We start from the raw sequence: 19,532 nt of genomic DNA on the forward strand, positions 1-19,532 counted from the left end.
GGGCAACAAACATTCTTCTGGCAAACTGATGCCAACACGTGATTATAAAATGCACAGATCATCACCAGCGCTCTGCTTCTTCACTACTGTGGGAATAATATTAAGAGAATTACACACAGGCCGCACATATGATTAGGGGGCACCCAAGAGAGGCAAAAAAAAAAAAAAAAAAATAGAACCAGTTTACACACATGGGCCCCGGGGGCTCTAGCATCTTTTTAAGTGTTGGTGATAAAATGTTGAAACCACCTCCCAAAGAACTCCTGGCCAATGGGAGCCCATTAGCAAACTTTTATTTGGCCTCAGAAAATGCTTGAACATCCCCCTGTGCGGCCGCTCACACTCACTCCTCAACATGCGCAGGTAGGACCCGGCTGAGGGGTGGTGGATTGCAATTCGACTTCAGCGCCAGCATCCGTATCTCACCGCCAAGCGTCCGTCACACTGAAACATGGCCTTCTGCTCCTCCGCTTTGACGAGGTAAATAACTCACGTCCGCTCAATGTCAAGGCTCCTCATCACTCAAGTTTATCGTGACCTTCCCAGAAACAGGCACTCTGGAGAGTAATTATGAGTAGTTTGTTTTACTTCTCGTCAATTAACTCTCAATGAGGCGGTGGGAAACTGAACTTTGTTCAAGGCAGTGGGGGGAAATTAATTGTGAAGCACTTCCAGTACGTAAGGAATAATGGGGAACGAAATGACATTGATTATACGACATAACTAGTTACATAAAACGATACAGGCTCTTTTGCAAGCTATTGCAGCTTAGCCAAAGGTGAAGGGCTTGAACAGAATTATGGATGCAACCTCAGACAACCTCAGGACTTAATGCAAGACACCCAAGGCTCATTTTGTGGTTTTTCTCTTGTAGTTCTGGAAAATAAATGTGTTTATTGGAGTGTATTTGTTACATTTTGATTGTCTGTGGCCCATGAGACTCTCCAGGAACTTTGTTTTAAGACATCTAGATTATTTTCATGGACTTGTAAACAAGATAATCAATTGTTTTAATTTTATTTGCGAAGTTATTGCTTAGCCTTAAAGCAGGATAATTTGAGGTCAGAGTCCACAGAAATATGCACTTGTAATCCTCCCAAAAATGTTTTGTTGTTTTTTAAATTGCCTTTGGAGCAAGATTTGATGCTAAACTAAGATAACAATCTGTAATAGCAATAAACGTCTTTTTTTTTTTTTTTTTTTCCAAAAGTAAATACTTGGAAATTTCTTGCGTTTTAAAATGACTGGATTTTATTCAATCTTTAGATCATTATATTTTATTGCCCAATTTGTTGGGATAATTACTGTCGTGGGCATGCTGTAGCCAATCCCAGCAATCTTCGGGCGAGAGGCAGTGTACACCCTGAACTGGTCGCCAGCCAATCGCAGGGCACATGTAAACAAACAACCATTCGCACTCACATTCACACCGACGGGCAATTTAGAGTCTTCAATTAACCTACCATGCATGTTTTTGGGATGTGGGAGGAAACCGGAGTGCCCGGAGAAAACCCACGCAGGACGGGGAGAACATGCAAAGTCTACGTTGGCAGGGCCGGGATTTGAACCCCGGTCCTCACAACTGTGAGGCAGATGTGCTAATCAGTCGCCCGCCGTGCCGCCTCGTATTCAGTGTGTATCAAAGTTCACATGGACATTGCATAATTCATTCAGCTTATAGCTATGAATGGGTCAGGTATTTTTTATTTTTTTTAAGTTGTCACATTCATTTAGTCAAGTGTTTAGGAAAGGGTTGTCACCACCTCTCATTACAGCCTACAACAACCTTTATGCAAAAACTACCTCATAAAGTGCATACATAAAAAATGACAGATGCGCCGGTACCTTTGAGATGGAGTGACAGGAAAAGGAAGTCGCCAACGAGATCCTGAGGGGGTTTGAAGACCCTTTCCTCTTCGGAGGCTGACGTCCTTTTCTGCTGACAGGGCCATCAGTCACCTCCCTTGGCATTTCACTCACACGTCCGAGAGTTAACAGAGAGGGAGGTGACGCCCTTGATGACACCTCCGTAGAATCAGCTTCTTGGATGGGATGAGCGGCAGCATTTCATAAAGAGTCCTGTATCTCGATCTCTGGAAGGATTTGGGATTGCAGTGGAAAGAAAATAGGAATAGGAGATTTTTAACTGCAAGGATTATTTAATTTTTTTTACTTTGTGGAGTCGTCAAGTGTCCTTTAAATTTGGCACAAATATTTTTTTTAAAATGCTTATAGAGGATTTTATTTTCTCCCTTCAAAATTTTTCAAAAAGTGAAGTTCAGCGATGGATAGATGACTCAGCAAGTGGTGGTTTAGTTTCGGTGCTGGTGCATCATTATGTTAGTATGTAGTACTATTTATCATCTTCAATGAAATATTGATAGATTTGACAGAGGTTTGTGATCAACTAAAATCTAAGGAAAATCCAATTAAATTTCTGTAAAAATAAGCATCAAGATTGCCATATACACCCCCAAGATATGAATCCCCCAGATGTTAGTGTAGCATTTAAAATGTGGATTATGCTCCAATATTGCCAAAATTGAAGTCAGCCCACTCTAATTCTCAGTGGCTCAATTGTGTAGAGCTGCTCTGCATCATACAGAAACTGTTTCTAATATTCTGCCCCTCTTGTATCGTTAAATAATTTGGCCAAAATTTGTATTCCCATGATACAGGTGTAGCTCATATAAAGTCCAATGACAGTATCTGTATTAGACATAAATTGTTTGGAGTGTGTCTGCACTGCAATGCCAATACAATGTTCACCTCGGCTCTTTCTTCTGTTGCGAACGACTGCAGAAAATCACGCTGATGTTTCCCGTCTTGTTTGTGCAGAAAGCAGCCAAGCGCTGCGACGCTGCGGACGCCCGTCTGCGTGGCCCTCGTCTCCCTCCTTCTTGCTCCTGCTCTCGGACGTAAGTCATTACACAATGCGAAACACATTATCATATTTACCTGCATGCAGTTGAATTAGATCACAGGTGTCAAACCTATGGCCCTGGGGCCATATCCTGCCCGCCACATCATTTATTTTGTGGCCCATTAAGTAAATGAAGTGTGTTTATGTCTTACTCCTTCTTGCTTCTTTGTAAATAGATTTGTTCTTTTTATTTTGGCAGATATCTGTCCCAAAACAAATATCTAATAAATAGCAGCTAATCGGCGTTATAGGGCTTTAAGGAACTGATAATTGAACACAAACACTGGTCGGTAGACAATATAATAATACAGGCATATATTCTTTATCCTTTGCAAAAATATAAAAAATACTAATATTACTGCAGATTACTGAGTCACTTACATTAGTTATGTAAAACTCTTCTTTGTTTATCTGCATGAAGCGGTGAAATGTGGGAAATGATAGCTATGATGTGCACTATGATGAAAATGACTTAGACACCCCGATTAGACTGTGCAGGTGTACCTAATGAAGTGGCCGATCAATGTGTGTGATTAATGTTAAATCCTGTGCTGTTGCCGGGTCATCCTCTTTATCATAAACCGCCATGCAAACGTCCCAAAATAGCGGCCATGCTTTCCTGGTCTGTGTCGTGCCAGGGATTAAATAAGATTAAATGCCCCATTCTGACAATCCCAACAATCCCATTGTCTGCACTTGTTTATGGAAGCCGTAAATGTAATATGACTGCACTAAGCTGCAGATGAAGTAAGAGTGCATCTTTTATTTTTTTTATTATTATTATTATTGTTGTTTTAAAAACTGCACGCGGGACTCAATGTGACGGCTTCACTGTGTTCCATCTCACGCTCGTTGCACTAATGGCTGACTTTGCTCGTGTAAAGCGACGGCAGACAGTAACTTTAACAACTTGAGTGTGCGGTCAGATAAGTGTTTAGTAGCAATAAAAAAAATGGCATTATAAATTCCATCTCACCACTCAGTCTCATGTCTCAGCGTTTATGTGGGCTCGGTGAAGGGCTTCCAGATGTGTCACCAGCTGACTCAGATTGTTGACTAGGGTGACTCCAAATGGCTGCCACCCAGGGAACTGTGGGGGGGGGGGGGAAAGTAGAATGAGCATTGTTATACCTGGAATACATTGGCTTTATCATCTCTACTGTAATTTGTGAAATAATTAAAGTGTGCACGGAACTGAAATTTTGCCAATTTTTCCTCTGGGAAGAAAGCAAAATCTGCAACTGAATACACGAATAACAGTGTTCTCGCACCATAATATGCTGTATTAAATGTGTACGTGTTTACCCAACTAAAACTCATTAGCGCTGTATCTTCTGTCCTGTCAGAGCTGGACTTCAACCGACTGGATGGCGATACCGTCTGCCCACCCACGAGAAGCGCACAGGATGATCTTCCAGGTGAAATACTTCTCATGTACCATCCTCAAATAGTATCATCATTTTTTTGTACAATCTTCTAAAATAAGTGCAGTGAGTCCCCACATATTCACGGTTTGGCATTCACAACTTCACCGGTACGCTGATTTTTTTTTTTTTTTTTTTTGGTAGGGAATGTATCCCCCCTTTATTTACTGGGAAAGTCACTCATTTGCAAATAAAAGTATTACTTTAGCCTTTGGTACCAAGTAACTATGGTGAAGTGAATTGATCAGCTTCATTGAGACAAATGTAGTGCTTTGCCGCCATCTTGTGGCATCTTGGTGCCAAGACCTTCCAATATGTTTATATGAATTGAGGAGCTTACTTCAGACAAAAGTAGTGCTTTGCCGTCATCTTTGTGGCATCTTGGTTCCACGGAGCTATGTTGAAGTGAGTTGAGGATTCTCATTTCGACAAAAGTAGTGCTTTGCTGCTATGTTGGGGTATCTATAGTCCATCATAAACCTGTTTAGGGGGGGGGGGTTTCCGTTACTTGCAGATGTTCACTCTTCGTAAGAAAGGCCCTCAGTTCCCTCAGTCCTTATATATAAGGAATACTGTACAGGAATTAAATGCTCGAAAGACTAGTAGACACTCAGCTTGCCATAAGAAAAGCAATAACCTCAATAATTTCAAAAGGAGGCTTATCACATTCCTGCACACATAATTAATACATTTACGCATGAGGCAAATAAAAGGTTCCGCTTGAGTTTCAATATGTCAAATGTAAAATTATTCTAACGCCCCCATTTTGTAATAGTTCTGTCCCCAAGGCTGTGTTTGAAACCTGTTCCCTGGACTGGTTGCCAGTCACATGGTGCTTGTGAATAGAGCATTTAGCAAGCTATACGAACCACTGCACGAGCAGTTACACCTGAGATGATTCTTTCTCCCTTTGCTTCATCATATTGATAACTCATCAAAGAAAAATTCTATTGTTTACTCGGTTTACAAAACTCCAAATTAATCATATCCATTTCTACTTAGGTTTTGATTTGATCACCCAATTCCAGCTGGATGTCATCCCCCTAAAAGGAGTGAGGAAGGTTGATGGCTCAACTCCCCTCCAGGTGGCCTACCGCCTCGACCGGGAGGCCAACTTCCAAATTCCAACCATGTAAGTACAGTTTTTTAGTTTTGGGTTTCAAAGAGCACGCGTGAATGTCGCCGGGTGGGCTCCCGTTGCAGGTGTTGCATTATTACAGGTACGCCACAGATGTTACTGCATGGCGAGCCACACATAATTGGTAGTGCAAACGTGTCGGAACATATTTAGCATCTAGCGGAGCACAAAGGGATGTTTTCGGATGCATTTCAATGGAGTTGAAAGACTTCTGGGAATTTCACCAATGGCCTTACAAAAAGAATGGTTGGAAACAAAACTAACAGGATTATGTTTCTGAGATGCAATATTTTACAATAAAAGTTATTTTTTTGCTGAAATTTCAAAGCAGCTACATCAGCATAAGGGCCTTGTCAGAGGCGCTGCAGTTTGAGAAAAATAAAGAATAAAAATTGAAACCCAGCTAAAATAACATATCGTTATTCTGAGCCCATTTTATGTCTAAATTGGCAAAATGTCAAAAGGGAAAGGTTTTTTTTTTTAAGAGAAATCCCCAAAATTTTCTACTAATTACAGTGCAGTTTTTGTACAAAATCCTACAAAATTCTCACAAGAGCAGCTTGCTGGAGAAACATCTTGACATGCCTATTTTTTAATGATGTATCTTCTGCTGCATGCGCTCCTTCGAGGCTGTGAAACAAAAGGGAGATAAATAACGAATAACGTTCTGACAACATCACAAGCTTCCTGTCAAAAGTAAATCTACGAGTTCGTAATTAAAGGCTGGACTTGGCAGTGTGTCGGGGGCGGGGCTCCGAGACTCAAACTCAGCTGTGGGTTCCAGAACAGGATTACAAAAAATGTAATCAAGCGAGTGAATCTGAACTCCTAGCTAGCCCAAACAGAAAAAGTCCTTCAGTCATAACCTTTAATTTCCTATAATTATACATGTGTATCTTTACGCAGCTACTCAATGCTTAGATGCTTTGATCTTAAGGTTTTATCAGGAACTAGTGGTGTTCCCTTAAATAATGTATAAATCAACAGAACAAACTGTTGAGTCATTTTGAGCCACTTTATCAGTCTTGGCTTCACAGTATAAGTGGAAAGTGTAATTAATGCCTTCCCATTGGGTGATTATCCATGAATATTAGCCCTGCAGGCTTCGTTTTCACCATAAGACGTGATGTCATATCAGTGAATTAAAGAGTTTGTTCAGGTAATGGCACTTTACATAATCAAAGCCGCCACCCTTCAGCTTTGGCTGCATGGGCGCCTGATCCTCCTGCAGGCCAGCTTGATCACAAGCTATTATGTAACACCCCGGCTGCACTGTCACACTGAATGCTAATACGTGTTTACTGCCTCTCGAGTCCGGCGGCCGCCACTTTAAAGTCTGTCCTTGCCAAGGTGTTTTTTCGACTGCACATCCCCTTTCCTTTCCTTCCCTTTCCTTTCCATCTGCAGAGCAACAGCAGCACATACTTGAGACGTTCTAACCTCAGGCTAACGCTAGAAAGATTTCCATTTGTTTAATTGGGTAACAGGAAACTCTTTTATTGCTTCACCTTTGTTGTTTACAAGACAATAAAAAAAAGAAAAGTGGGCCGCAGTGCCCATCTATGAATTCACCACCGACCGCGAATCTGGCTCATTAAAAAAACACAGCGAGCAAATGCTGGCTGAAGTGAAAGATTGAATTACACCCACCAAGGCAGCATATTCCACAGTGCTTGAATAATTACATAGTAACACACATCAATATTAGCTGATGAGTCTAATTTAGGTACTTTTATGCCAGCTTTATACCAGCAACTTTGACTTTACTTTGACCGATCATATCATGAGTTTATTTTTTTTTTTTTTTTTTTTTTTTTTACTGTGGAATAATAACAAGGCACAGTTTTGATACTTAAAGGTATGGGTATTCATTTGACAAACCTGTCAAATTAAATGATTGATTTGTTTCTAAACACATCATCGATGCTTGAAAATAATTACTGAAAACGTGCAAAGCCTAAGAACTATGTAGAACTGAATTGTGGAGGTATTGCGTGAAACTGACCCATTCAGTTTTCCTGATTTTTTGGGGGTACGGCGATTACGGCACCCAGTGACATCACACCAGGCGCTGGGGACACTTTTTTCATTGACATTTGTGATTTAGCAAATTTTCAAAAACTGTGTGAAAGAGACTTCCCCATTCGATGTTGGTGCTGTTCACCCAGAACAGAAAACTTGGAAAAAGTCCAAATTCCCAGCTTTTATTGTCTCACCCTCTAAAGAGTGGGAGATTGTTCTGGATTTGACCTACTTGTACAGTACGTTCAATACGACATTGATTCAGCTACAGTAATTTAAACCCCGGTTTCCAATGGTCCTAGGCTCAACTTTCCTCGTGGTTTCCCCGATGAGTACTCTTTCATGGTGACGTTCCGCATGATCAAGAACACAGTGAGCAAGGTATGGAACATCTGGCAAATAGTGGACGAGGACGGCCGCAAACAAGCCGGGATGAGGCTCAACGGTGACCAGCAGTCTCTGGAGTACTTCCTGACGAGCCCAGATGGCAACTTACAGACCGTCACCTTCCCTGGCCTGTCGGTGCTCTTCAACACCAAATGGCACAAGGTGATGATCGGCGTAGAGCGCGACCGGGTCACGCTCTACGTGGACTGCCAGCCTGTGGACCAGAAGCCCATCAAGGGCAAGGGGCCCATTAACACAGAGGGAGACACTCTTATCGGCAGGCTGGATTCTGATCCTGAGGCGTCCGTAGTGGTAAGCAATGACAGCGAATTGTCTTTTTGAAACAATGTTCTCTGAACTGTACAGTATGTTCATCCAATACAATCCAAGAAAGAAAAACACACATTGAAGAACACCTGTAAGTCAATCACAACAACCTATAGTGGGCGCTGATTAAAAAGCACTTGAGGCTTAGAGCTTTATCAGGCAAGGAACCATTTTTGGTAGCCTGACTGTCTGAATTAAGTGGAATATGTCTGCCTCACTATGAGGAAGTAAAAAAATTCTGGCAATCAGCAGAGCAATGATTGATGTTTTAGTTACAGAAGAATTAAGGAAAGGGAAAAAGGATAATTACTCCCTGGTACTTGACATTTATCCAGATCCTTTCAAGGGTTCTTCATTGGCCGAGGCCACACGGATTTGAGTGGAAATCATACTCTTGCTGACTAAAAAACCAAATGTTACTAAGAACAGCTCTGTCTCTGTCAACATCCAACAATCTTAATTTGGTTCATCACAAAATTGCATACTTCTTGCAAAAGATTTTCTCATTAAAATGAATGCATTATTCTCTAAGAGTGACTGAAGTTGATATCACACAAAAAATTACAATTGGCGACTCACACCTGCACACTTCGCAATTGAGCACCACACATCTCCCGAAAGGCTGTAAAGAAAAAACTACGACTGTATATCAGGCTTTGAGGCTCTTCATGCAATATACTGTACTGTACATTCTATTTTTTAAACCACAAAAACATGGCATGGATTTTGAAAGAAGAAGCGGATTGCCACAAAGAGAGGAAATGGGTGAGAATAAATGACAGAATGTGGATATTTTAATAGGCTGCTGGCAATGAGTGATGGCTTCACTTATTGACTGCAATCGTGCGTTCCGACTCTCCACAGGTACCTGTAAAATTATAGTTGACTACACTATATATTTAGGCCGCAGCAGCTGCCGGCCAGCTGGGTCTCACTTATGCTGAGTACCCAGAAAAATATTTGTATTTTTTTGTAAAAGCTTGTGTATTTTTAATTGGCTGGTGCATTAGCAATGTTCTGCCACTGGCTGGGGACCTGACCAAAAGTCAGATGGCATAGGCTTAAGCGCACCGTGGCCCTCCTGATAAGCGGGATGGAAAATGGATTGGATGGATGGATCTGCGACATTGCAGAACCGTTCACTGGCGATCGTTTTGAATCGCCGCTAAACTGCCGGCCGACAGTCGGCCACACGTGAAAGGTAGTTGCTGAACCCCGCATACGCGCGACATTCCAATCTGGCTCAGCCGTGTCGCTTGGTATGTAGCGGGCCTTAAGAAAATGTACCAAAATTTTGCAATCGTTTATTTAAAAAAAAAAGACAGACTTTAACAACATCTAATTTCCTCAAAGTATTGTAGTATTTCATTTAATTATCCACTAATATCTTTGTTTCAGTTTGAGCTCCAGTGGATGTTGATTCACTGCGACCCAAAGAGAGCCCAGCGAGAGAGCTGCAACGAGCTGCCTGCCACCGAGGTACATGTGACTCAGAGGTGCTCAGCATCTGCTGCGGTTTGTGGTTTTCGGAGAAGCAAGCGGCCCTATTGCATGCTGGGAGGAAAAAAGGCAGAGATGCTGAGATGGAACGATACAAGTGTAACCAATACATTAATGGGAACAAGGAGGGGAAGAAGTGCTGTTACTCTGAATGCAAAGTTAGCTAACAAGAAACTTTAAACATTAAGCAATCTTATTTGGTTAGATGGAGAATATTAGTCAGCCTGCACACTATTGGTAAATTCCAGAAAGCTGTGGTTACTATTAAATTTGATTCCATCCAGAAATGGTGTGCGCCACACCATTTCTTGGTAGAGATCATCCACACTATTCCCCTACGCAACTCATTAAAACTGGCATTTTTTTGTTTGTTTGTTTTATTTGGACTTTAAAAGTAAGATGTGCAATTTGTTTGCCACAGAATCAAAAAGTTGAGAAATTAATAGGTTTTCATTGTTTAAAAACAAATGCAGAATGTAAGTGAATTATTTTAAAAACCTTAATTTTTCTTTCATGGTTTGGAAAAGCATCTGTAATTAAATTAAATATGGTTTTAAACAACATGTCTATCAATCCAGTATGTTGTGAATGAAAGAGAGAGACAACATTTTCACCCAAGCATGCAAGTTAACGAGTGGGATAGCAATATATTTCCTTTCCTTTTTCCTCCAACATTTTGGTTGTTCATTGAGAAGTATTTAACGAGGTGTCATGAAAGTGACACTGCAGCATTATTGTTTGCATCTACGCAAAGTGTTCAATCAAGCATATCACCTTCATACATGCATTTGCCTGGTGAGCTGCAGGCTAGCATGTGGGGAGGCCGGTGTTTACAAGGGGTGTGTTTGGACAATGGGCTGTGTATTAAAATAAGAGCATGATAACTCACTGCAATGATTCTTAGCAGATGCGCTTCTGCTGGCTCCTATGGTGACGAGGGGGTGTGACTACTTTCACTAACTCTGCTATTTTTTCTGATTTCTCTGGCTCCTTCAGATGTTTGCCAATGCTGAGGTATTTATCTATCTACTATGTTTTTGCTTAAACTCTGTTTCAGTGCTGAGGTTGCTTGACCGCCTCATTGCTTTGTTACAAATCTAATTCAGGATGGTGGTGGCTTGATGGTTGAAGAAGAAAACATTTATCCATTTGCACACAATACTAGCAATACTTAATTCACGTCATGGTTTGTATTGGAATACAGTACACCATATTAGAACTCCACCAAATTAAAAGTGCATTTAATCATTATATAGGCATACGCCATTTTTTTTTTTTTTTTGCTGACTGTCCATTTCCTGTCACAGCCAGACAGGTTAATCCAAGGCCCCCCTGGAGCCACCGGTCCTGAGGGTCCTCGTGGGCCTGCGGGGGAAGATGGCCGAGATGGACGAGATGTAAGAATTTCCATCATCTGATAAACGTCCATATATATATATATATATATATATATATATATATATATATATATATATATATATATATATATATGTGTGTGTGTGTGTGTATATATATATATATATATATATACATACATACATACATATATACACTGTATATAGTCCTATATGTAAAGTATTCTATTGACTATTTGATTTTCTCTCCAGGGTCTTCCGGGGGTTCCTGGCAGCCCAGGTGCGACTGTAAGTGTAAAATAAATCAAACTGCCCCTTCGAAAATAGGACCATTCTTCCTCTATGGCTTTACTTTTGTGTCGCGACTTTTAAATCAAGGTAAAGTGACTCACACCCACAGATGTAAACCTTGGTCCATTGATGGCACCCAAACAGTCAACCTTGGAAGGCGAAGCAGAGCAGTCAAACCATCAATTCTGAAGCCCATCCAAGCATAGAAGTGCAGTGATGGCGGGCTGATAACGGCCAGCCTCTGAACGTGATCTAATGCTTGTAATTATTTTTTCTATGAGACACATGAGGATGGATGCCCAAATCCTTTTGGAAGCTGCGGCACTGATCCAAGAGAAGCGATGCACCGATGGTGCAGGCCTATTCTTTGTTTGGGAAATAATTCACCATTTATCACCAGACCATTTATCATCATTACTACAGATGTGTCTTGCATCACTCTCGAAATAACTCTTTCAAAAAAATTTAATCAATATGTTACGCCTATATTTGCATCAACAACCTAAAGACCACCAACAAGCAAAAGGTTAGCTCATCAATCTCATTATTCTAGTCCCATCCAGCCTTAAACAAGCAGAGAAACAATGATTTACGTTCACTGTCACTGCTTTTGTACAGTCGACCAACTGCTGTATGTAGCGAGGAAGATAAAGCTCTCCTGTTTGCGTTGTGTGCGCTTGGCAGGGCAGCAAAGGTGAGCAGGGGGAAATTGGACTTCCTGGGCAGCGAGGCCTACCTGGTCTTCTAGGACCAGCTGTAAGAAACACCCTCTATTACTATCTGGTCTTTTTTATATCAATTACACTGACATTGCCATCTGTGTTTGTTTTCTGCAGGGTTCTTCTCCTGGCCCAATGGGTCCCAGGGGGCCAGTGGGAGAGAGAGTAAGGAACCATTTTAATCTCTTCATAATCTTCCAGCAATAAGATGCAAGTTTATAAATTAACCTTGACACTGTCTGTCCTAAACCATTAGGGTCTCCCTGGCTTTCCCGGGCCTGCAGGTCCTCCTGTGAGTCAACGGCATTCTTTTAACAACGAATCGATGGTCTCAATACAATCAATACGTAATCAAATGTCTTCCATACTGTTGTGTCTTGACAGGGCCCAGCAAGTGAAGGACCCGCTGTATGTGTTCACGACGACAGTCTCGTTTCCCTATAAAGTGCTGCTGTAAATGACTTTGCGTGTTTCCAACAGGGACCGCCAGGAAAGCCAGGAATACCTGGAGATGAAGGAAATATCGGGCCTGAGGTCAGAGAACAAATACTGCCAAGTGTCCTTAGAAATATTGCAATACTTAAGTTTTTAGATTTCTTGTGTTTTGACAAAACATTTTTGGAGGAGAGAGAGTTCTCTTACCTGGTTGATTGTTTCGGCTGACAATTCAACCTTCGTCAGGGCTTCTCAAGTGCCAGCCAAAACTATCAACCTGTTAAGAAAACTTCTCTTAACCCCAAAAATTATTTGGCTGAACAGGAATTCTAAATGATATTATCAAAGAAGACAAGATGAATGCAATCGATCTATTGTAACACTTATTCCGCGATTCTCATCCCTAGTATTTTTAAACAGATTATTGGTCATTTGGTTTTAGTATGAAAGGTTTTGATGACACGTCTTGCAGGGCGCACCAGGACCCAAAGGGGACAATGGAAACCCAGGACTTACAGGGCTTCCAGGACCTCCTGGCCCAGTGGTAAGAAAAGCCTGACTGAAACCATTTGTTCTTGATGGTTTTCTGGGTGTTAAAATTTAGATTTACAGATACTGATGGTAAGGCTGGCCGGATTGTCAGTGCACTTCCGCCATCAGTCCGTTCGTCTACGTCAGTTTGATTCAAACACAAATGTTTTTCTTCTTGGCCTCTCAGCTCTTCAGTAGCTTTTCTCTGGGAATCTGGTGTTTGATCTGTAGAAACATCTAAAGCCCCTTTGGATGTTTTAGATGTGACTCTGCTGTGTTTTAGGGGCCACCTGGTGCCAGCGGTGAGGGAAGTGGGGAAGCTGTGAGTGTCTTTCTGTCTTTCATTCTGTTATCACATTTCTTGGATGCATGGCTGCGAAATTGTCACAGAATGTTTCGTCATTCATGTGAAGAGCTGCTGTGTTTTAGGTTTTGTTTTTTTGTATTATTATTAGTCTATAATATATTTGTAGTGTCCTGCAGCCTGCCCTGCTGGACCCCAGGGATTGGCTGGCCTACCAGGCATGAAGGTGAGCAATGCTACTCAGGGTTTCTGTGGACTGTTACCAATAACGCTTGGCTTTTAAATTCAAATTGCCAAATTCAATACACATTGATCACTAATTATTGGATTGTTGCCCTCAGGGACACAAAGGTATGCCTGGTGAAAATGGCAAAGATGGTATCCCTGGAGAAAAGGTACTTGAGGGAAACCATAAATGTAGTCCAACAAAAACAACACTGATTGTCAATAGTTAACTGTGAACACATGACAATGTTCATTGTTTCCACAGGGAGAGACTGGACCACAAGGTCCTCAAGGTACGCCAGGTCGGATGGGAGACGATGTAAGACGATCTGTCCATTGTCATAATGTTGTTTTACGATGTCTAAATGTCCTCTATATTCTTTAATGAGATATGTGTCTATCTCAGGGTCAAAGAGGACCCATTGGATTTACTGGTACAACTGGGGAGAAAGGAGACAGAGTAAGTTAAATTTTGGTCTGATCACATAAATTCAACCTATAGATTTGTACCTTTAATAAATGCCGGTTCTGTATTAGGGTCCTCCAGGTTTCAATGGCATGCCTGGACCCACTGGCCCACCTGGAGCTCCTGTAAGCAATCTTGCAGTGCATCTACCCTAATAAGGGTCTCTGGAAGTGTTTAATGAGTGTGTTTCTACCCTCAGGGTGTGGAGGGATTGCGTGGACGTCAAGGTTTGGAGGGACCCAAGGGGGATGAAGTGAGTATTCCCTTAGAACATTTAAAATGTTATTTCCCATATGGAATTCATGATTGGACTGCCTGTTTAGGGAGCAATTGGACCTCAAGGAGAGCAGGGTATTCAAGGAGAAAAGGGAGATGTTGTAAGTCAGCTTGATTGGTTTTCAAATATGTATGAATTTTATGCAGCTGCATTTTTAAAAAAGCACTCGCAAATGTCTTTTTTGTTTTTGTTTGATTTGTGCATTGGGGCATGACAGGGAGCGCCAGGCAAAGATGGCATGGATGGAATTCCTGGAGTTGATGGAGCCAAGGTGACTTCTCAGCTAAAAATAAATGAATAAATACATTAGTAAAATGATAATGAGCTTTTTTTTGTGCATCTAAACTTTCAATCTATTCAACAGGGAGAACCTGGTCCAGCTGGAACAGTCGGGGTGAGGGGGGTTGTGGGTATTCCTGTAAGTAACCTTAATATTTGTCGTTTTCTGAACTATTCCTAATGAAAGACAGATTAGTTTTGCTCAACCTCACTTGTGTTGATTGCTACATTTTAGGCTATTCTTTGACTACTTTCCATGAATAGCCTTTGATTGGCTATTCATGGAAAGTGGAGATTTGCATTAACATGTGCATGTATAGGCGGCACGGTGGCCGACTGGTTAGAGCGTCAGCCTCACAGTTCTGAGGTGCGGCGTTCAATCCCCGTCCCCGCCTGTGTGGAGTTTGCATGTTCTCCCCGTGCCTGCGTGGGCTTTCTCCGGGCACACCGGTTGCCTCCCACATCCCAAAAACATGCATTAATTGGAGACTCTAAATTGCCCGTAGGCATGACTGTGAGTGCGAATGGTTGTTTGTTTCTATGTGCCCTGCGATTGGCTGGCAACCAGTTCAGGGTGTGCCCCGTCTCCTGCACGATGATAGCTGGGATAGGCTCCAGCACTCCCGCGAACCTAGTGAGGAGAAGCGGCTCAGAAAATGGATGGATGGATGTGCATGTATAAATAACGGTCTAAATGTGCGTAAATGTTACGCAATGGCAAGGCGCTGTCTCTGTAATGTCCTTAAGAAATTTCCTCACAACAGCATCAGAATTTGTGAATGGAAAAATATTGGGAATTATTTTTGGCAAACATATTTTAAGGGTCTTTTCTCATGTTTTTCTCTTCAGGGCCTTCCGGGCAAGCAGGGAGTAGTTGGACCCTCTGGCGAAAAGGTATCCTTTTAATTTCAACTTCTTTCTAATGTTGAATGACTACGTTACGTGTCCAAAAATAATCATTTAGAGCCATAACACATTATCTAGGGTGATACTGGTGCTGAGGGAGCCATTGGGCCAGATGGACATCCAGGCAAAACTGTGAGCTTCCTGAATTCGGATCATCTGTCATTTAGTGCTAACTGTATATTAATATACGCATGTGTACAGGGCGAGGCCGGAAAACCTGGAGAAGATGGAAAGCCAGGAGATAAAGGGTCAACTGTGCGTTGATATTTACTTATCATTACTGTATTTGTCTATGATTTAAGGGGTTTTCATTGAATATGTGATTCGTTTTCAGGGTGAACCTGGGAAACAAGGGCCAGTGGGGCCTGCGGGTCCTCCAGGCATCGAGGTGACACCATTTTGCTATCAATGGGGCTGAACCAAAGTGATGTTCCCATGACAAATTAAAAGATTGATTTAAAGTGGTGTGAAACTGATCCTCACAGGGTGAAAAGGGAGTGAAAGGCAACACTGGGGGAAAAGGAATGAAGGGTCACACAGGACACAAGGGGGATCAGGTTAGACAGAATATTTTTTCCTAAAATATCACTTAGCAAATGTAAGTCAAAGTATGTTTAATAATGTGCTGTCTATAGGGACCGATGGGACCAGAAGGACCAAAAGGAAGTTTGGTATGCCTACTGCTCTTTGGAAATATAGAAATTATTATTTAATGAATAGAACATAACGTTTCAATATTCTTTTATTACTAGGGAGCTACAGGTCTTCCTGGAGATCCTGGAGTCAAAGGAGACCAGGTATATTTTTGTCTCGTAACCACTACATTTGACTTAATATTAGTTTGAATCAAACATCACACCTACCCGTTCCCTTTTTTGTGTCTGTCAGGGCCCACCTGGTATTCCTGGAATTAAAGGAGAGGTACAACTATCATGTTAATTCGTATCACTAACTATTGGGACCACCATAGGAAAAAAAAATTAAAATAAAAATCCACACCTAAGCAGACCACATTTATGTGGGACATATAGTTGTTGGTAGTGTAAGAGTGGACTGGCATTGCATTGCACTGTCCTATTCAGCATGGAGGAAAGGGCCTGAGAGGAGCAACCGGAGCAGAAGGAAGACCAGGTCAGCCAGGTCACGAGGGTTTGGCTGGTCCAATGGGAGCCCAAGGGCTGGAGGGCGAGCCAGGATTACCCGGAGCACCAGGCCCCAGAGGTCTGCCTGTGAGTGTTGCACCTGATGACACTGCCATAAGTTTCTCTCAAATACAAACGGTACTAACACACATTTATAAACTCACAGGGGCCAAAGGTTGGCGATGACAAGCTTCGGGAGATGTGTTCGGCTGTTGTTGAAGGTACAGTTTGTGCACTTTGACTTGAAATTGCAGGACAAGTTGACTTGATCCTTCTATTGCCAATGCAGAACAATTAGCAGAATTCATGAAAGACTTCCTGAAGAGGCCCGCTGCCCTCGGAGCCCCAGGCATCCCAGGACTAGCGGGACCACCGGGCCCTGCTGGAGCCGACGGAGCACCAGGACCCCCAGGAGCTCAAGGGTCGATGGGTGCCAAAGGCCATCCGGGCTACTTTGGGATCCCAGGTGCACCGGGCAAGAAAGGTCAGTATGATATAAATTATGCTGAATTTACCAGAATATGCTGGTCAGTATGTTCCCAGCTCCCAATCAATTGGCTGCTTTCTGTAGGTGACCCTGGAGCAAAGGGAGATAAAGGAGATAAGGGTGAAGATGGCGTTGGAATCAAAGGAAGCGCAGGGCTACCAGGTGCACCAGGTAAAATAACAGTTGACATGTTACGATTCAAAGCAAACCAGGTTTTGGTTTAGCTACATGTATCCTTTACCTACATGGTTACAAAGTTATAGCAGATAAAGATAACATATCATTTGTTTTAACACTACCTTAGGTGCCCAAGGTGCGCCTGGCATTGGCAAGGATGGCAAGGACGGAGAACGTGGTGAACAAGGAAGCCCCGGTGTCCCAGGCGCGGCCGGTCCAAAAGGTCCCTCTGGTCCACCAGGTCTTTGTGACCCATCGACCTGCATAAACAGAAATCCACCAGCTCTATTCATGTACAGCGGGAAGAAGTCAGCTGCTTACAAAAAGAAATGACACACCACCGCTCATTTGGCACACTCAAATCTTCAACCTTCAAGTGACGGAGTTTCTAGGCTGGCCCACAAGTCCAGTTTTGATCTTCTTGAGAAGTCTACATTGGAACTGTGGATGTTAGCGACACAAAGGGAAACAAGACAAGGCACAACTGCAGATATTGTCTGGACATTTGGACTTTTGTGCAACCCTAATGGGAGCTTATCTGAAGGTGTGTACTAAAAAGATGCTCCCAAGAAGGAGCTTCTGACTTTCATACCTTTAGCAAAACAATTACGAAAAAACTGTAAAACAGAAAAAGACCTCTCTCTCACACAGCATATATTATTGTTTTGAAAAAGCTCACAGAATACTCAAACGTGTATTCTTTTACAGCTCCGGACAGGGTTTTCACCCACTGAGTCTCAGTGCAATTACAAGCCTAGTTGGGAGAATTTAGGGGAATTATCTTTTGTTGTTTTTTCATCCAAGACAAAACTTCAATTAAATTAAAAACCAAAATTTCAGTTGGAGTGCAGACCACAGGCTAACAATGTGCTTGTTAATGTAGAACCATGACATGATATATCATAGGAATGTTCTTTTTCAACGTAATAAAGCCATATGTTTTGGAATTGTTGCATACCTTGCAAACCAAATGTAGAGCCCATCTCTGTCACGAAGCGGCAACCAATGATATCATCATGTCGCAATTAAAATGAATGCTATCCTGTGAAATAGTAATTTATTAGACAGAAAGTCCCTTAGAAAGGTTAGTCAAGATGTTATTCCTTGTTGCCTGGATACAAAGGAAAGTCAATATTGTCCCCAGTGCGTACACACCGCAAACATTCAGCTCAAAAATACTACCTCACATCGAAACCACCTCAAGGATGATCTTATTGTGCCTCACAACCACAAGGGTGAGGGTATACAAACCAGAAAATACAATCCAGTAAAGGATAGGTGATTAACACTGAAACTATGATGATGATGAGTGCTTGCAATCTATTATCAAATTCACTAGCTGTCATCTCTTCACAATCAAAGCCTACAACTGTGGTTTGAAATGAATTTATTCCAGTCTTTATAGTACAGTACATTACATGAGTCTTTCAAATACTTACAATATGCTACTATTTGAAGGGGGAAAAAATAGCACCATTTTCCCCAGATAAAAACAGAATTTATTGCAGTACTGAATAAAGGGACTTGAGATATGCTTTTCAAATCAGCAAAGGTAACTACAGTAAATGGTTCTGTGTTTTTTACATTACATGCGTTACTAAGGCATGTCTGACTGAGGGCTGTAAAAATCCTTTAGAAAATTAAGAGACATGACTAATTGTTTGACCATCTCAAAGAAAGATAAAGCAGATAACAGACATAAAGATGGGATCATTTATTTGGAAGTTATGCATTATCTTGGCGTCACATAAATTACAATAATAGCTCAATAGAGCATAAAGCAATAGTTAATTCAATATCTTCTTTCGTTTATTGGGTTTTCAAGTCCCAAAGATTCCTTCTTGAGTTTATGTTTGTAAAATTATTTTTGTGTGATGACCAGCACATTTGATAATATAACAAGAAACTGGGGGACAAAAAAAGTTAGCTTACTTGGCCCTTTCATGTGTAAGCTCTTATAAAGTCTCACGAAAGATTCATAAAGTGGCACACGAGAAAGTGGTGAGAAGCAACGAGCCTTTCAAAAAAGCTAGCTGACAGCAAAGAGCCGAGAGGATCAACACTCAAATCAATGCGCTGACAGACGTGCCAAGTTAGTCCTCTTTAATAAACAGAAAGTGCTTTTCGAAATTTGTCACTCACTTTTAAATCCATGCAAAATCATTTGCAAAGTCTTGATTTTTTTTTCTTTGTTATATATATAACAAACCAGATCTT

At 41.7% G+C, this 19,532-nt stretch overlaps 1 protein-coding gene across 1 annotated transcript; it reads left to right on the forward strand.

The window, feature by feature from the left end:
- Window positions 1-451: 451 nt before the first annotated feature.
- Window positions 452-18,262, forward strand: LOC133395745 (collagen alpha-1(IX) chain-like). The gene is made up of 38 exons (XM_061664898.1): window positions 452-480; window positions 2,839-2,918; window positions 4,270-4,341; window positions 5,350-5,479; window positions 7,810-8,206; window positions 9,620-9,700; window positions 10,718-10,735; window positions 11,029-11,118; window positions 11,329-11,364; window positions 12,052-12,123; window positions 12,204-12,251; window positions 12,343-12,378; window positions 12,471-12,494; window positions 12,567-12,620; window positions 12,994-13,065; window positions 13,336-13,374; window positions 13,526-13,582; window positions 13,698-13,751; window positions 13,847-13,900; window positions 13,988-14,041; window positions 14,119-14,172; window positions 14,247-14,300; window positions 14,371-14,424; window positions 14,542-14,595; window positions 14,689-14,742; window positions 15,453-15,497; window positions 15,588-15,641; window positions 15,711-15,764; window positions 15,844-15,897; window positions 15,995-16,066; window positions 16,145-16,180; window positions 16,262-16,306; window positions 16,398-16,430; window positions 16,592-16,738; window positions 16,818-16,872; window positions 16,941-17,135; window positions 17,223-17,309; window positions 17,443-18,262. The coding sequence occupies exons 1-38, from the start codon at window positions 452-454 to the stop codon at window positions 17,646-17,648; spliced, it is 2,850 nt and encodes a 949-aa protein (XP_061520882.1). The 3' UTR covers window positions 17,649-18,262.
- Window positions 18,263-19,532: the final 1,270 nt, after the last annotated feature.

Source organism: Phycodurus eques, chromosome 20 (assembly GCF_024500275.1).
Source record: "Phycodurus eques isolate BA_2022a chromosome 20, UOR_Pequ_1.1, whole genome shotgun sequence".
In the NCBI taxonomy this organism is placed as follows: domain Eukaryota; kingdom Metazoa; phylum Chordata; class Actinopteri; order Syngnathiformes; family Syngnathidae; genus Phycodurus; species Phycodurus eques.